The sequence below is a fragment of the Plectrocnemia conspersa genome, unplaced genomic scaffold (assembly GCF_051122295.1).
Source record: "Plectrocnemia conspersa isolate PC_06_02 unplaced genomic scaffold, ASM5112229v1 ptg000008l, whole genome shotgun sequence".
NCBI classification, from domain to species: Eukaryota; Metazoa; Arthropoda; class Insecta; order Trichoptera; family Polycentropodidae; genus Plectrocnemia; species Plectrocnemia conspersa.
This window is the reverse complement of record NW_028277172.1, coordinates 10,497,933-10,517,359: the sequence shown is the minus strand read 5'-3', so window position 1 is coordinate 10,517,359 and position 19,427 is coordinate 10,497,933. Positions and strand designations below refer to the sequence as shown.

The 19,427-nt window shown below is 32.0% G+C and overlaps 1 protein-coding gene across 2 annotated transcripts; it reads right to left on the bottom strand.

Moving 5' to 3' along the window:
- Window positions 1-4,372: 4,372 nt before the first annotated feature.
- On the bottom strand, window positions 4,373-17,665 carry LOC148232950 (uncharacterized). Of its 2 annotated transcripts, none has more exons than XM_088189138.1 (19): window positions 17,541-17,665; window positions 16,423-16,508; window positions 11,672-11,848; window positions 11,364-11,604; window positions 11,102-11,297; window positions 10,941-11,036; window positions 9,469-9,626; window positions 9,279-9,405; window positions 8,997-9,134; window positions 8,783-8,941; window positions 8,281-8,711; window positions 7,358-8,210; window positions 6,968-7,284; window positions 6,771-6,901; window positions 6,577-6,700; window positions 6,348-6,507; window positions 5,846-5,923; window positions 5,670-5,778; window positions 4,373-5,556 (listed from the first exon to the last, which is right to left on the bottom strand). In XM_088189138.1, the coding sequence occupies exons 1-19, from the start codon at window positions 17,636-17,638 to the stop codon at window positions 5,477-5,479; spliced, it is 3,759 nt and encodes a 1,252-aa protein (XP_088045264.1). In that variant the 5' UTR covers window positions 17,639-17,665; the 3' UTR covers window positions 4,373-5,476. The 2 variants fall into 2 exon arrangements, with proteins under 2 accessions (XP_088045264.1, XP_088045265.1); XM_088189139.1 differs by having other exon boundaries at window positions 9,481-9,626.
- Between the last annotated feature and the right edge of the window lie 1,762 nt (window positions 17,666-19,427).

Sequence of the window (19,427 nt, the reverse complement as noted above, 5' to 3'; positions counted from 1 at the left end):
CATGGAGAGATCGTTCGATCTGGACTTTTTAGATACAAGTATCGATGATCGTTACGGTTCGTTCGATAGGGATTTTGATCTCGTTTAAATTTAAATTATATATATAGTAAAATAATTTTATAAATACGATTCATTGATATGCAAGATGAGAAATTTTTAAGCCATTTTCTTATATTGAGTATTGTATAAATAAAAAAATCTTGTAAATTTGTAAGTTGATGTAATCACACAATGGTGCTTTTTTTGTTGAATGTGTTATATAAATATTATCTATATATATATAATATGTTGTTCGTATGTGGATTGGTTATATACTTTTATGATGAGCGTATATCGATAATTGAAAATGGCTTCAAAATTTTTTACGATTGTGTATTTACATGATGATAATGTATAATGTATATGTGATTGTGCGAGTGAATGTATAGATGCAGTCAGCCCTTGTTCGTGAAAGCCAAACTATGATGTATAAGACAGTATTGACGATGTATATGATTTTATTGTATACTCCTGCGGAACTTTTCGATGCGCTTTTTATTAATTACGCTTATAATAATGAATGAAAAATTTCTCTCTACCACAGCCCAGATCGTGTGAGACTGATGGTAGTTTGCGTTAGGCGACGTACTGTTTTTACACCAATTATTCTTAATCCACTATGTTTGTGCCTTTGTCTGCAAACTTGACGTGTCTTTTTGAGATTTATAAATTGACTATATTTCAAGCATTTATTGCGCATTTCCTCGATATATATATATGTACATGTATATATATATATATATATATGTATGTACAATATGTATATATATATATGTATTAAAACACAAGGGTCTTCTGTGAATCAGAGTGTTTGCGCGCGTGCTCTCTTATGTGTTGACGATGCAGATTAAATAAATAACATAATAGTCAATGTAATCATTAAATTTTTTACGTACGTGTATATGGGATTATGTTTGTTACTTTCCGTGAATCCCGATTGATTGATTTGATTAAAAAAACACTACTCGATAAGTGTTTTTAATTATGTACATTTGTATTTTAAGTGAGAAATGTTGAGCTTTTCCAATGTGACTGAATACGTTATCGAAACACATATAGCTTACATAAGCTAAATTATAGTTAGTTCGTGTACGAAAAGATGCGAAGGGTTTTTTGAATGCGTTATTAGAGATGTCTAATTACATCATCGTAAAATTCCATTGATATATTATTTAGGTTTTTATTATAATTTCGAAGCAGTTCATAATTAATTCGTAGCGAGTCTAAATTTGTATCGATCGGAACGGACTTGTATGGATTTGTAAATAGACGTCTCTATTACCTTGATGCATTTCAACACTAAAAAACATGACATGTATGCGTTTTAATTTTTTACTATTATTTCTTTTTTACTTAATGTTGCATATCAATATATAGTGTACTACTTATCAACGATCAACTTTTGCACATTTTTGTGACATCTTGCTAAGTCTATTTGATAGTCTGTCGTGACCGTCTAATTAGTGTGTAACTGACGATTTTTTATAAATTTAGAATTCACTATCCAAACGTGGGGGATATCATAAGAATCCTTTTTTACCCTTTTGAAGAAAAAAATGATGAAAAAAAAAATATTTTGAGATAATTATACTATTGTTTTTTGTACGATGTTATCAATTGTAACATAACATAAAAGATTCTAAATTAAAAAATAAGTGCGCGCGAGAGTAATAATCAAAATTTTGGCAGACTTGGGCGAACTCAGCAAGATGCTTTACACACGTGTTCTATTTTTCGTTTAAATTTATTAAAAAAATGTACGATAATTTTCCTTTACGGAGGAACGACTGCTATTATTTATTTGTCACGATTTTTAGTTGTAGTCGAATCTTTTCTGCCAATTTGTAGTCGTGTTCTATAGTAAAATTGCATAAAATTCATTATATATTACGTAGTCGAAACGATCGACTGCGGATCGATTGCGTGTATGTACTATGTACATTCACACAATTCGTCAAATCACTGGAACACAGTGCAATGTGAGATTTATTTTTAGTTTTATATTATAATTTTGTATTGTGTAATAATGATTTTTTTACGTATGTCGAAATATTACAATTTGCAATAATGAAATATTAAAGTACTTGCCTTTAACAAATATAAATTACCAATTTATGATGAATATAAACATTTATGTAATTATCGTGTATTATCATGAAAGATCAATTTTGTAACTCATAATGTATTGCAATATATTAAACTCATGAAATGTTTAGCGCTTTTTTATTGTGTGTATATAATGATTTTTCTTTTGTAATAACAAAAATTTGACTGCAGTCTTCCAAAAACTTGTTTTTTCGTAAGACGGTGAGTTATATAAAAATATATATAATCCGATATGAATTAACTCCAAAATTAGAGATTCTCTATAATATATGAATATATTTCTGTTGAGCGATTATTATGTAGTTGAATATCGATAGCTAAAAAAATCTAAATGTGCTTCTGAATATATTTGCTATATAATATATGTATAATCACTGTACTTATATCTTCCTTTTTTCTTGTATCCGTTGGATGTGTTTTTTTTATATATCATATATGTACAACAAAAGTGAATTATTTGATCGCATTAGTAATTAAAAGAAAGGTCTGAATTGAAAATTCGTTTTATGACGTTACGGCTGCGTGCGATTATATTAATTGCTAATATCCTAATTATTTTACGATGGCCTTAATATATTGATGCGACCAAAAATTATATTTACTCAACTCTTAATCATAGTATTATCGAGAAAAAAGTCGAGTATTTCCATATTGTATAAATAAACGAATAAATATATTAGTATTATACGAATATATTTCAAATATGAATATTTCATACTTGTGCTGTGCATATTTGAATATTATACAGGGGCGGATCGAGAAATTCAATCTTTTCTAGGCCCCGTCCTGTATATTAAATTTATAAAAATTATACTTTCCGTCCGTGTGTTCAGTTCAACAATCGACCCTCGCAGACTGATTAACGTCTATGGTGATCCCTCGACCCGTTCCTAACGCCCTTGCCCCCCACCCCACCCCCTACCGCGTTCACTCGTATTAAGTCATTATCGTGTTAATCAGTTTTTAGTTGTCGAATTATTATTTTTAGCATTGTCGAATAATTTTAACGGTTTAATTATATAAACGGCATGTCATCGAGATTTATAAATAGAGGATGAAAATAAATGTTTTCAAATTATAAATACTCTTTTTCCTAATCTAACCTTTATCACTCAGAATATTTTTTTTTTCGAAAATTTGGTAAATTATTTAATTTCTATAGAATCTTAGTGCGGTACTGCATTATAATACTGAATTTCAGAATACGCTCACAGGAATTTGCTTCATACACGAAATTAATCTAAGCTAGTATAAATAAATACATATTATACAGACTAGTTACCCAAAAACAATCTTATAAAAAGGATGTTTGACATTGCCGTCCTATTATTTTACTCAAAATTTTCCATATGTGTTTTTAGTTCCATCTTAATCACACAGTTATAATCCAAATAAGATTTTCTCCCAATCATTATAATTTCACTTGTGCCAATTACTAAGAATTGCGCAGATTTGTTTACATATAAAAAGACGAGCAATTTTATAGCTTACTTATTACACTTGTGTCTAACCTATTAATAAAATTTTCATTCTTTTAAAATTACGGCAGCTGCATCTTAGCCAATTATTCAGCACTAAAATTGCAAATGACACATAAGTGAGTCAGCGGCGCTTAACGATAGTTTTACAAATACCTGTAATGTGATCATTTATTAAATTAAATTTAAATCTAAATATTTTCCCAATGGTATTCATCATATGTATTAAAATTTTGGTAGCAGTCCTCTAGTTTATCACGAGTATCAAATGCAGGACTTCTTCGAGGTTCCTTTTTAAGGGTAATGTTCTTGAACCAACACCGAAAAATTTTCTGTTTATCAGTATATACTCCAAAATTAAAATATCACATTTTTTTTATTTCAATCTTCAAACATCTCACAACTATAGTAAGAAAATTATTTTAAAAAGTCAATTAATTAAATAAAATACACCTTGAAATAAATTTCGACGTAAATTCAAAATATTTGCCTCCCCTTCACTTGCGTTATTTGACGGTAATCAGTAACCTTTTTTTCACTTCCATTTTACATAAGAATCTCTAGTCAATGGTCACATAAATAATAGTTCGGAAAGGACACAAGAGCAAAACATACAAAAACGATCACAACAAATCTTTCCTAGGCGCTAAAAGATGGTTACGATATATTTTCCATAATATCTTGCGATGGTGAATTGAGGGAGACCTAGGAGTTGTATCGATTAACTCGTATTAATTAAAACAATTGAATATGTTAGATGTATTTTTTAATTAATTTTAACGTGTACACACAATACACGCAAAAATACATACATATATTTAAAAAATCAATCTAATAAACCTTAAACTATCAATTTTACAACAATAAAACATAAACTCGCTGCTTCTAAATACATACAAAATTAGAAAACGTGATTGTTTATAATCGAATATCACTTTTTTTAATTTACATACATGATGGATGGTATTTATGATTCGTGCAACAAATAGATACGTCTATTTTTTGTCAATCTAACAAAATAAAATTTTATAATTCATGTTCAACAATTGTTTATTAAAAATGATAAAATTCTCTGGCAAATATACAAAATCTTTTATATAGGTGGATTTCTATTTGGTAATTTATAAAGTAAAATTATAATAAAATTAGAATAATTTATAAAATAAAGTATAAACAGTTTTTCTTATAAAATGTATATAAAATATTGATGAGCTTTTATAAAAATCAATACGCATATTTAAAATGTGGCATATCAGATTGTCTTATATGTATGTATTATAAATAAATATGAGGCGACTTAATACTCGTATCTGAGAAAAAATTCATTAAAATGTAATTAGGTGCACTCGACAGTCGAATCTTTGTGCATATAAATATTGTATCACAAAAACTACCTAACACATACTTGACGTTTGTATCATACCAACGAATGAATATTGTAACTTCTAAGGACAACCTACACGGCACACAGATTCTGTTATTCGGTAATTTCACTATAGAAAACAAATTTTTCTATCGTGAATCATTGAATGACTATGATAAAAAAACAACAACTTTTATTTACAATTATGTGTATGTGAGAAAAAATATATAGCACTCAACTTTTGTACTATGTCACAGTGCGCATACAAACTCACTGTTCCGATTAACCTAAATTGTAAACACTAATAGCCGAATGGTCAATTATATTTTTTTTACATAGTAAAAAGTGAACTTAGCTTACACCCTCAGGATTTGTCATGTCCTAAAGTACAAAATAGATAAGATGTTAAACGTAATATACAGTAATAATAATTAATATCTACATATAATTAAATAAAAACTATGTTCATAACTTAAAACTCGAATATGATTCAACACATCATTTTGTGAATCTTGAGTATCTTTCCCAGTCTTTGTTTTGCTGTTTTCATGCCCTTTTTGAACTTAACATCTGAAATCACAAAGAAAATGTAATTCATGATTAGATTTGTATTTAAAAAAATTGATATCAGGTCTAATTATTATGATACTATAAATCTAAATAATCAATATAGTGCTACTAACTTTTATTTGCATTTGGTGAGGGCAAAACTTGTGGTACAGCAGCAGGTATAGGTCTTATCGGTTTCATAAGCTTTTTCTTTTTATGTGATTTTTTAGATATTGATAAACTCTGTGAATTAACGCAATAATAAAATATACAAGTTACATTATAAATATAAATATTTTATATTACTAACCGAAGGTTCTCTAACTGGTAATGTGTGAACAGGCGAAGAACGATCAACTTCAGCAGAATGACCAGCAAACGGAGCAGGCTATTGTTATGAAAAATAAATATATGTACATATACACAACATTATTCTATATATTACAAATATTATTTATATATTTTGAATCACAGTGATACAGATACAGTCAACGAGAGTTTGGTCATACAACGAATCATCGATATAGGCCAGACGATTGAGAACTGGAGAGGACGTAGGAAAAACGGCCGTACTGAAACACTCTTCACACTTCATCCAGAACCACCACTTCATATTCGACTCTAAATAAACGAGAGTTGAGCCAAATTTACACCAAGTGGAACTGTGTCGAATCGACTGAGACATGTCGATCAGATCTAAGCACTCACTTGAATTCCAAGAATTCAACTCGAACTTCGATACGACTTGGAGACAGAATACAGTACTACTAAACAATTTTCTTAAAAATAAATAAAATAGGTTTAGTATTTACTTGTGCGCTTTCTGGAGGTACTTGAGGGGTGGTGCCTCGTAATCGCGCAGCTCGTAACGCAGCTTGCACGGCTTCACGATGTGACCCTCGTCTTGATGGACGGTTCACTTTGGGTAAAAGATTGCCTAGAGGTCCACACGGCCACCACGTTTCATCCTCTCTAATAGTCAAAAACATCAATTATATATTACATATTCCATCAAATCAGATCGATTAATAAGAATCTTACCTATCGCTTTTATCTCCCGAGGGTGACGTGAAAGGATTACGACGACGTCTGGAACGAGACGCCGATCGTCCCGGCGACGACATATCGTCTTCATCTTCCGACGACAACTCCAACGATGGATAAACTACATTTAAGAAATGTTGTTAATATAACTTAACAATTTTAGGAACTCAAGAAATAAAGATGTTTCGTACCATATTCGTCATCTTTATGAACGGCTTTTATTGGAGGACCTTCAGCTGGAGGCAATCGCCTTGAAGACTCGGCTCTAGCTAGTCCATAACTCTGACCGATTGATAGCATCCCAGCGACGGCATCTCGTTCCCTATAACATTTTTATTTATATAGATTTTTGTAATTAAATGATATAAATTAATAATAGATTACTCACTGATTATCGGCTCCTGGCGATCCAGTGAGTTCAGACGCCTGTAGTAAAGACTCTATTCCATTCTTTGGAGCGGCGAATCCCTCCGGAACTCGCAAATCCTTCTCTCCGTCGTATCCTTGATTCAAGCCAATCTTTGACGGATCTTTATTAACTGGCGGTTTTCGTTTCTTTTTGCTACTCGACGGCTTAGGTGCTTCATCTATATATAAGTCGCCGTCGTTTATTTCGTCCTGATCTTCGTAATCGTATATCGAAGATCTTGGATCGATTCGACGCCTGGTCGGGCGACTGGTTCTTCGAGGAGCAATTGAACTTTCCTGTTAAAAATGTAATATATAAATAAAAAAGTTGTAAATTCCATTAATATGTTCGTAACAATGTGATACTAACGTAAGACGGCGGAGGCAATGGATTAACACTTTCGACTTCTCCGTGAGCGTTTACATTGCCATTATAAATTACGACGTAATCCTCGCTTGGCAATCCATATCCCTGGCGATTGTGATATTTTTCGACTTTTTTCACCTGACCCGTCATTTTATCAATTATTATAAAATCTGCGTTTCTCTTATCGTCCATGTCTAAGTATTGATACGAATCTGAACCAGCGTTCGTTTGCAGTACCACTTCGTCCTTTGTGTCGGTATGGACCATTCTATATCCACCGGCTCCTGTCATTATTGACGAATCGTCACTGAATGGAGAAGCGCTATCATGCGCTCTTACGCCTTGCGAATAAGGATCAGAGTTATTAGCAAAGTTGCCGACATTCTGCAGCGCCTTTTGATCGATGAACGTGTTTTTAGCGTATTCGTTGATCGATTTCGTCGGAGAATAATCGGGCAGCAGTCCAGCGTTTTTCCTGTCTAATATAAAATCCGGATTGTAAGCATCCGTTGTCACATGATTGATGTTCTGATTGATCTGATCGCCCGAAGTGTACAATCCGGCACCGTATAATATATTGTTTCCGTCGAACGATATGTTGGCGTTGACATACGACGGCAGATTAGACGTCGACGTCCCCGGCATGCTGAGGTTCTCGTTGGTAAATAAAATCTGTTCGTCGGTGGAATCCGTGGTATTGTTTTTAACTTGACTCTTCGAAATAGTCCATTGGTTGGATGGTTTTTGGTGACGGACAGTAGCTGTGGGTGCGTTATTTATCAAATGCGACTTCAATATGGAATGTTCGCCAGCATAATCAGGTGGAGGTCTCAAGGTCGCTTCGGCCGGCGACGATCTAAATCATCGCAATATATTTATAATAAAAATAATCAAATCATCACAATATATATATAAAAAATACATACTTGATCTTCATCACTAAATTTTGTTGTTCTATATGAGGACTGCTACTCTTTTTGACCTTCCTCTCATAATCGCTATTTTCACCGGGTATCCTATAATCGTTCTCTGCGCCGAACGAATCCTGAGAATCGTAATTATGACTATAAGCTGCAATTCCGCTTCTCGAAGCGATCGACGCCATATTGTTCAACTCGGCGTCTTCCGAATCTTGACTCGAATTCGAGAATATGTGTTGAGAATCAGGTACGTGCATGATCGGCTTCGGAAGAGTTAGTTTTAACGATTTCTTATTTTGAGCCGAATGCGTGTTATATAAAGATCTTGCATTTGTAGGAGTATATAGAGATGGAATATTTAGATTGTTCATTAAGACTTGTTGATCTTTAGAGACGCTTGAGAAATGCCTATTGGCGTTCGGAGACATCTTGATGTCCTATAACAAAAATTAGATTAATAAGATTCATAATAAAAATGTATAATAATTTAATAAAAAAAAACAATTACAATAGGTCTTGGTTTCTTTTTCTTCTTTTTATTTAACGAATGATTAGAATGTGACGGAGTTAATAACTTTTCCAATCTTCGAAGCTCTCTTGAAAGGTCGCGCACAAGCTGGCCGCTGTTGATTGATTCGGGTATGTTTTGTTTCTTAGTAGGATCATACTATAAAAATTTAATTATAATAATGATACAAAAATATCTATATGGATATAATTACCGATTTGCAAGCATTCCATTCTTTGAGAGTCCCCGTTAAAAATTTGATCCCTCGAATCATATATGGCGGTAAATCGGATAACAGCTGACAGTTTCTATCGTAGCTGTCTTTGTTCTCATCTAATGTAAAATCTTCATCCTAAGAAACAAGCAGAAAAAAGTCTGATCAAATCACAAGCTCAAATTTACCATTTTACTGATTTTCACACTAAAACAATAATATGATAAAAGCGTGAATTCTTTTGTACACTTTTTTCGTACAAGTTCTAGAAATTAAACATACCTGCTGCTCTTCGTTGATTCGTCTCAACTGCTGTAACATATGCAATCCGGCATACCAGTGTATAGTCTCGAACAACGGAAATCGAAACATGGTAGGTGTCTCCACCTGCTTTTCGATTTCGTTTATTCTGAAAGGTTCGAATTATAGTTGAATATACATTTTCGGTCAGGTATTATTAATCGAATCATACTCAGGTACGCACTGGAGTTGCAGTTCGATGCTATAACTGTGAAGAAAATTTCCGCCGAAGACAAGTGAATCCTCGGGTGTCAGCACAGCATGAATCCATCCGGTCGGGATAAACAGTGTTTGTCCACGTTTTAAAATACACGTGGAACAAGAACTAACCTATTTAATTAGAAATTAATATATATTTAGTAGGCTTTAATTACAGCCACAATATTTTTTGGCATACTATCAACGATGGAGATAATTTGACAATTTTTATCTTTGATATATACCACAAATGCTATATTGGATTTAGGTTTGGTAATTGTGTAGTCCAGCATTAAACACAGAGACCACTCGTAACCTAGCCCACCAAACTACTACATCGTTTTCATCAACTATTTTTTTAAATGAGCAAATATTTTTAAGACCTTTTTATTTTATGCATTGATTATTTAACGGTAAGTTTTTTCGGCAGATTGTGTATCCCTGCTTTCGACACTAAAATAAGCTCTTAATTTTTCTATGTAGAATAAATAGTGCAATGTTATTCCTTTCGACCCTCGAGTGCTATAAATTTTGTTGTAATTTTTTTAGGTAGTCCTCGAGTGATGACGATTCGACTTAGGAACATAACTCGGTCGTAATTAAATTAATATCAGTATAATAAATATTGGATCTGTTCTGTATAGATCGTAAATCAAATACAGTGCAAATTTTTTAGTACCGCTGACGATTGCTTGTTGAAAAGATATTATTTATGTAAAATTAGACATTCTAAGTTTAGGTAAGATAGATTAACAACTTCTCCAAATATTGTGTTTAAATATACACTGGATAAGAAGTTATTTTTTTTATATGAAACGTTTTTTTTTAAAAAGTTGCAAATTAGTCCTGTCCTTGCACGTATACTTTTGTCCAGAGCAAAATTGTCACATATGGGAAGAAGAAAATCATTATGTGATTCACGAGAGAGCACTGCATGCCCAAAACTTGATTGTTTGGTGCACATTGTGGCCAGGTGGCATCATTGGGACCTTACTATTTTTGAAAATGATGAAGGTTGGCTGTAAGTCAACGGTGAGCGCTATAAGTGCACGATAACCGATTATTTTTGGCACGAAATCGAAGATATTGATGTGGAAGACATGTGTTTCCAACAAGATAGGGCAACTTGCCACACATCGGGTGCGACGTTGGATGTTTTGCATGAAAATTACCCAGGTTGCATTATTTCACGTTTTGGTGACGTCAACTGGCTGCCAAGATCATGCGATTTAGCGCAAGGAAAAAATTATCGAAAGGAACGGCTGTTGCAAAAGATCCAGAGGCGGCATTTAAATTGATATTATTTTTCATAAATAATGAAATACATAAAATATTCGATTAATAAAAAAATCGAATACACTTAAATTTGTTTTTATTTTCAAAAAAAATTCGAGAACCGGAAGTTGGATCATTCTTTAATAACACAAATTATTGATTTGAACTTACAAGATCGCCGAAGAAAACTTCGTTTTGTTTCGGCGATGTGGACCATTGTTGATAAAGCGCTAAATTATTCGGAGTAGGCGGTATCATATAAAAAATCTGCAACGAACATTAAACGATTGCATTAAACATTCTAATCCGAATCAAATCAAGCAATACGATACCTTCTTGCCATGTAGAACGTGGTACCACACCGTCGTACCGCCAAAATCTATATGAAAATCGGTATAAGAAGCGGCGGCGGACATGATACAGTACTTTTGAACCAACGGCGAAAAAGCGGGAGCACTGGTCGGCCACACGGAGCGCACCCAGTCTAATTGACGCGCCATCGACGGCGGTTGAACCAATCCAGACAAACTGATAAAAAACCACATTAAAATAATCGCCGCGGTTAAAGATCCAAGATCCAAGACGGAGTCTTACGACGTGTCGCTGAATTCCAGGCTCAAAACGTTCAACACTTTCGTTCTGTTGGCCTCTGTGAAGTAATCGACGAAGTCGCCAAGCATCATTTTAAAGTTTGTCTGCCTTGTGACATCTATGACGTCGACCTCTTTATCGGCTCCGCAATGCCTCTCGACCGTTCGAACGGTGAACGTTCCTGCGGGCGGTACGCGCAGATCCAGCCCGACCGCACTCTCGAAGAGATGAGGCTGTGTTAACCCTGAAAAAAGTTGTTCGTTAACCCGTTGCTTATTTATAAGTTACTTAATGCGAATTAAATAACCAACCTTTTTCTTTGACGTAAATCTCGGTGAAACTCCTGGCGTCCATTTTTATGACATGACTGGTTGGGAAGACGCGGGCGGCCAAATTTGCAACAAATGTTCCGCTGCCAGTCTGTGGAGGTTTTCTGTCGGCATTCAACTCGTATCTGTCTTGTCTGTGAATGTTTGTCGGTACTTTGTCTGAAATTAAATTAATAATATTCAAGTTGCATACATGAATTACATCATATAACAAATTTGTCCTTTTTTCAACAAAGATAAGAAAATTTTATGTACACTACGGGTCAAAAGTTTAATACCAAAACCTGCAAGATGTTCATAGCTTAATTTCTGTATTTGCCATAATATTATGGTATGTTTTTTGCGGGCATTAAAAATAAAAATCTCTTGCTACAATGGGGCGGAAAAATAATTTAACGGTAGAAAAAATATCTGCAATTGTCGCTCTTCACCAAGACAACAGAATTGAGCAATATATTACCTAAAAATTAAATGTTTCTAAGATCACAGTGCACAAAGTTATTAAACTATTCAAGATACAGGACTAAATTGTGATATACTTCGATCGCAAAGTCCTAGAATTACAGCACCAAAACAACGGGATCAGCATAGAGTAAATTCAAGTAAAAGAAATAGAAGGTTTATGGCAATTGAAATTTATTCTCAAGTGAAAAAGAATGCTGCTGAAAAATATCAGTGTCAACTGTTAAACGTCGATTAACCCTTTCGCCGTGGGTGGCTTCTATAGAAGTCATCAAGAAAATCGTCAGTACTCATTGGGCACCTAAAGATGTCATAAACCTTTGAACCTAATTATATGGTTATTTAGTATAATTTAAGGCTGTAAATCACTTGAATTTATTGAGCCATATTATTTAAAAAAAAATATTGCATATTAACAAATTTTGAAATGGCGTGCAAAAATATCAGCCGCGGTGAAAGGATCAAGGGTAGTGAACTTGGAGGACGTATTTTTGCTAAAAAGCTTTTGTTATGATGAGAAAATGAAAAGAATAGGTACGACTGGGCAACAAAATTGGACACTTGAAGAAGTTTTCTTGAAGAAGTGGTCTGACAAATCATTGTTTCTCAGCAGTGAGAGTTGAAAACCTCGTAAAATAGAGAAATTTTAGAAGAGCAAGCGCTATATATGGGCTGACATTTAACGCTAGATTTACGGCACCCGTCAAATTAACGGGTTTCTAACTTGATTTGTATCAGACATTGCTTTTACTGGTTATTTTACGACTTTTTATAAATGAACAATGCAAATATACACTATTTTCATTTTCGGAAACTTCTTATTTTTTAAAATCTAGTAAAAAAAATAACAAAAATAATTACTTGCTGCAATTTTTACATATCATTTTTTTCTGCCTTTCGCTAGTATATTTTTTGCAATCAATACAAATATTAGTGATCTTATTATTATAACAATAACCTATCATACACCATTTACGCATATGAGGTGGGCTCTTTGAAGTTGTCGGTATGTTTAAATCTTGTGATACACATTTTGAATTTTTGTATTCTTAAGAAAATTCTTCTGCTCGTTGAAATAAAAAATACTTTCTTGAAATGTATTCTCCTGATGTTTTCTTGTGTTGTGTTGAACTCAATACAAGAATAAATTGTAAGTAATGTTGAGAAACGAGTGATACTATCATTTTTTGCTTCAAAAACTTTGGCAAACCCTTCTTGTTTGAACCCTTCCCTAATGAATTATACATTTTTGCCGTCAAGTAATTCACCTTTACTGCCATATAGTTCATAGTTTCTTAACCGGTGGTCCGCGAAGATTTTTATGATCGAAATTTATGCTATTTTATGGATTTTTAACACATTGAATACTGGGCATTATTCCTAAAAATGGAGCCGTGCGGCGGGGATTATTTGCGAAAATTAGGATACAAACTTATTTTTTTTAAAACATCGTAACTCTTTAATTAGTCAACGTTTTAACGTCAAATTTTAAAAACAGATTAATGATGATCGTTTTTTTGTATTCGCAATGATAAAATCAGTAAACGTCAAACTGTGGATCGCGTACCAATAAAATAAAATATAATTTTTAGTTTAGAATAACCAAATATATATATTTTTGAATAAAAACAATAAAGATAATAATAAAATGATGATAAAATACTGTTGTATATAATAAAAACCGAAAATATCTAATTTTGTGACCTATACAATCAATTCAAAAATTTTAACACTTGACGGTCAAGTTACGCAGCGATATTTGCACGACACCCAACTGTCCAATTTCGAACAAACGTAACGTTTGCCTATGGCTAAATGTAATCTTTTATTGTTTATGTGTTATTATTTTATATTTCTGTTATAATTTATATATTATTATTTTATATAGTATATTTAATATAATTAAAAATTATCAGTGATTCTAAACATTTTATTGCTTTAATATTATATATTTACCACTTTTTGTATTTTTACCACACGGTACGAAATGTGTTAAAATAATGAAAAACGCGCACTTACTGTATACTTCGCATCCAATAAAGACTCGAACCACCAATGTGCTTGGATAGTTACACAAATTAAAGTCCTAATTTTTGCAAATAATCCCCGCCGCACGCTCCATTTTTTGGAATAATGCGCCCGGTATTCAATGTGTTGGTAATTGAAAACATGTTGAGAACAGTTTATTTAATTTGAACAGATCGGGATCATTTCAGGTCTAAATATTATAAAATATCACATTTGGGATTGATGAATCTGCATTTAAATGCCCACGATACCTCTACATACATATATATAACAGAAAATAATGATAAATACAAAACATTATATTTTATATTATAAAAATATGAATTTGATTTACTGTAATTTATTTCTTAGAAAATAGTATCAATAAATGAAGGAGTACGAAATAAATAAGCATTACAAAAATATATTGTAAACCTAACCAAATATAATAATGCAAAAAGTTGTAAAATAAATTAACGCAATTAAAAGTTGAGAATCACTGATTATTTTGTTATAATGCTTCGGGTTGATAATATGTATTTAGATATTAGGTCTAGCTCAACATTTCTTTTTTTTATGCGGTTACCTTTGAATATTTTGGGTTTTTTGTAATTTTGTAGATAAGAATTTCAAGAAACATATCTCTAAAAAAATTACTATCTTTACCTGAATCAAACCGATAAGGTGGGGTTTTTCGTTAACATTTTTTTTTTAACAGCGTGCGCTTAGCCTAACGGAAACTTTACATTTGTTCGAAATTGGACGGTTGAGTGTCTTGCGAATATCGCCGCGTAAATCGACCGTTAAGTGTTAAAAATTAATTAAATATATTTGTATATTATTGATATGTGATTCGCAATTTGGTATTTGAGTTATTTCACTATTTCTAATAAATAATATGTGAGATAATTCCATAGAAAAAAATTGTATATATATATGTAAACATACATCTTGAAACGAATTTATTTTACCCGAGTTTTGAGCCTCTGGAATTTAGAATTTCTACTTTTTTGAATTATTTTTAGTTAATATGATATTAGTAACATCTGTAGGTAAATCCCTAAATAAATACGTTACAGTAAATACGCAGTTTACGTGGGTTTTTTTCGTATGAAGTTAAAATGACGAAACGCACAAATTTGTGCACACCGACGCAACGGAAGGTTTCTGAAACGCACAAATTTGTGCACACCGTACGCAATGAGTTAAATTATATTTCTTGTTACTGACTGGTTTAATATACTTAAATATGGTTATATCAGCATACTGTGTTGCAAAATTAATTGTTTTGAATAAAAAAATCAATTATATAAGTATTTATTATTTTATTTTAATGTTGATGGTCCGCAAAACATTTTTTAATTTTTTTGGTGGTCCGTGGATGTAAAAAGGTTAAGAAACTATGATATAGTTCATCGTTTTGTTGTTAGAGCACTTTTCAGGTATTTCGATTAAGTTTTCCAATATATCATCGATTTTTATTATTTTTTAAATGTTCAAAAATCAGTTTTATATTAATTATAAAAATGAAAAATATTATTTTTTTACTTGGAATTGGTTGAAAAATTCTCAAAAGAATTTACATTGAAAACTGATCAGACAGACAACTGATTAGCAACTGAAGATTCTACTTGTTTTTACAGGTTGGATGACATATCGACCATATTTTTTAGTGACACGTTGTACCAGTCATTTTGACCGGTGCCTGTATAAGTAGCAATAATAAAAAATATTTTAATTTCTAATAAAATGGAGACAAAATTAAATTCACAACAATAATCATTTATATATCATTACAAAAGTCATAACATAATTTAGAAAAAAAAACACTAAAACCAGTCATTTTGACTAGTTTAGAATTTTTGATAAATATGTATTTGATCTTTCATATAATGTTGTTTTGTTATATAATTTATCTAATTTATATAAAAAATAACAAAAAAATAGTTTGGTCTTAAACTCTCGACTGGTAGTGTATATATGTAAACCCTGATTTCAAGGAAACGCTAGTTTTTATAATTAAGTCTGTATTTTTATTGAGTCAGTAGTTTAATTAAAGGCAACGAATTATTATATTTACATTAAGGGTACTCATAAAAACGTCAGTGACCTGAATCTTAAAATTTCATCGATCATCAAGGATTATATTTTTATAATCTCACAGATGAATTATTAATTAGATTTAAAAGTGAAATACAAAATTATAACATATCAGTCTAAAGGTGAGAAAATTAAAATTTTTCTTTGTATATTGCGATACTTACAGACTGAAGGACCATAAGCAGGTACACATTTTGGGCAATGGTATTTATCAATATCCTCTGATTGGTATATCTTGACGTTGACACAACTGAAATTTAAAAAAGTACATTATTTATCATAGACATACAATTTTTGAATACAAAAGTAAGCAATCTAATGCACGCGGGAAGAAATTTTTCATTGTCATCAGTGTTATAAATATTATAGGTACTTTTAATTATTATTTACAAATGTCAAATGAAAAACAATTGGTTTATTATTAGGTAATACCGAACGAAATTGCACAATTTTATAAATTTCTCAAACCACTTAATGCTTCGAAATCGAATGATTTTCAAAATATAATAACGATTTTGTAGTAGGTAGGTTACCAACTTGACTGCAATTAAACTTACTATTCTATTGTTTCGAAAGCTCTCTTGAAATCCAAAAAACTGCTCAACAACCAATAATGTGTCATTTCTTTTTTCTTTACGATATCTTGAAACGTATAGATACAAATTATTTTTTTATAAAGCACTTTAAAACAAAAATGTATTAATTTATTACTATTATGCGATTAAACGTCCTAGACTAGATTTTAAATTAAATATGTTAACCGACTTTCACTATATATAATAACTGAAGAAATAATAAATAAAATGTAAATGATTTTTTTCTATAATTTATTAAAATAAATTGGCGATCAACAAATATTTTTTCCAGTTGGTAACCTACCTATTACAAAATGATTTCAAAGCATTATCCTCATAGCAGATTTTCATATACACTGCCACTTGAAATTATTAAGAGGAATTTATAGGGGTCACTTAAAAATAGTGCAATATCATACCTAACAATAAACCTCTTGTTTTTCATATCTACGCGATTACTTCTCATTTGACATGTAAACAGTGTCAGTATCAAAAAAACAATTTGTTGTGGTGGACCGCAATAGAGCACAACGGCGATATGTGGCAAAAAACGTTATCGTCGTCGGTTTAGAGCTTAGAACGATTTTAAATATTTTAGCGCAAATTTGTGCGAAAAGAGTTCGAGGTCCGAGACGTCAAACGTAAAGCGGCGTCGCGAAGCCGCATCGAGGTACGCAAACTCATAAGTCGGCTTGAATTATACGAACCCGCCGTGGAACCATTCGCGGCAGCAGTCGCATTCGATCATAAACTGTCCCGTCGCGTACGATTGCCCGCAAAGACAATACGTCTCGCCCGCCGCCATGGCAGCCGCCCGCACCCCGCCCCTCCTAAGCCACCGCTTCGGTCCGCAGCTATTGTTTTTGCGCGAAGCTAAACTTAGCGCTTAGTTGCTAACAATGAAGCTACTTATGATGCTAATATTTTCCAAGGGCTAAACAACATTTATCAAATAGACAATATTTACAATTATAAGACATAATATATATATATATATATATATATATATATATATATATATATATATATAACCTCGATAAAACAAATTAATGAGGGTGAGCCGAAACTCCATTATATAAAATAAAATCTTTTGAATGTGTTTTTTTTTGTAAGAAAATAAATCTCAGTAAAGTTTAAATGAATTAATTCAAAATATTATGTCATTTTTAAACAATCATAAGTAGATTTTCTGTCAAATTAAAATAAATAAATAAATATTTTTTCGAAAATACACTTTATTTATATGTTGGTATAAAGTTAGAGGTATGACGTGATAATGATGGACAGAACATTTTTTATAATAACAGGAGGTTTTTAACAATTTTCACATTTGACCGGATATTTTGTCCGTTGTATTTCAAGTCCGTTTTATTGCGGTTTTACTGTACGTATATTAGATATAATTCAGAAACGGTTTAATTGGAACTTTGGCAGGCTGTACAGGCGATCACCTGGGGCGCTAGATCTTGTGGGGCGCCGTGATATAAAATAAAGATGCAATATTCACTTAAAAATATCAAAAATATTGTTAAAGAATAAAACCTGATATTATTTTATTTTATTATTTATATGAACAGATTGCACGCTAGAGCACCGTCCTGTCGTAGGCTGTTGAGTGTTCGCAAAGGTATTGATAGATTATTTTGTACTCTCACTTGGCATTTGACATTTCTCATTGTGAGCTTCACCACGGAGATTAGTTTTTTGATACACCCTACGCGCAAAAACTCGCGACGAAAAAATAACTACATATTCTTAAATACCCACAATCGCAAAAAAGAGTATCGTGTCAAATATAATATTGGATTTAATTAGAATTATATTTTTGAGCTTTATCGGATTTGAAGGATCCTTATCGGATGAATTTTAGCGGTTGTCCAACCGGTTGGGAAATACCTAGAAGATAGGCAGGCATTAAATATGTTTGAGTAATGAATGCAATGCTATGTTGCCAATTAAATCCTTATCTACTGCGGATGCGAATAGTTTTTTTTTTATTTATCTACTTCGTTTTCAGTTTTGGTGTTTGATACTTCTAATAAGTTCGTACGATATAGAAAAACGTCAGCTTATATCTACACCTTACCGTGTCAGCTATGATATTTCCGTGAAATTTCGGTGTATTTATTTTTCCATAATGAATTATCTATTGGTTTTAACTTTTGAAGTTTACGCAACCACGTTTCATTTTTAATGCTCTAAATTTTATCTCGAATATCATCGTTTGTTTATTTAAGTTTTTAATTGCAGAAATTAATTTTTTGACGCTAATTTCTCATTTTTTTTTAAAATTTCAATTAATTTATTAATCGATAGAGTATGTTCTTTTGCAACAGGTGGCAATTAGACACAGATTGAGCCGCTGCATTAGTGTTTTTATTAAATAGTTATTACAGTTACATGTAGAATATAAAATGATGTTCGGTGAATGAGGAAGCAGGCCGAGCTCGCAACCGGCCTTTGCGAGCCCGCCCAAGTTTGCCCACTGAAAAGAGTCCGTCACGCCAGTGTTACCAGAGTGCCACCAAGTTTTAGACATAATAAACCTAAATAAATACATATATAAATAGGCCCCATACAGTCCAATAAAATGA

Excerpts from the sequence above, each read along its gene's own strand:
- LOC148232950 (XM_088189138.1), bottom strand. The coding sequence starts at position 17,638 with ATGGCGGCGGGCGAGACGTATTGTCTTTGCGGGCAATCGTACGCGACG. Across the intron at positions 11,605-11,671 it reads GATTTACGTCAAAGAAAAAG|GGTTAACACAGCCTCATCTC; the intron begins GTTGGTTATTTA and ends AACTTTTTTCAG. Across the intron at positions 11,037-11,101 it reads ACGTTCTACATGGCAAGAAG|ATTTTTTATATGATACCGCC; the intron begins GTATCGTATTGC and ends TGTTCGTTGCAG.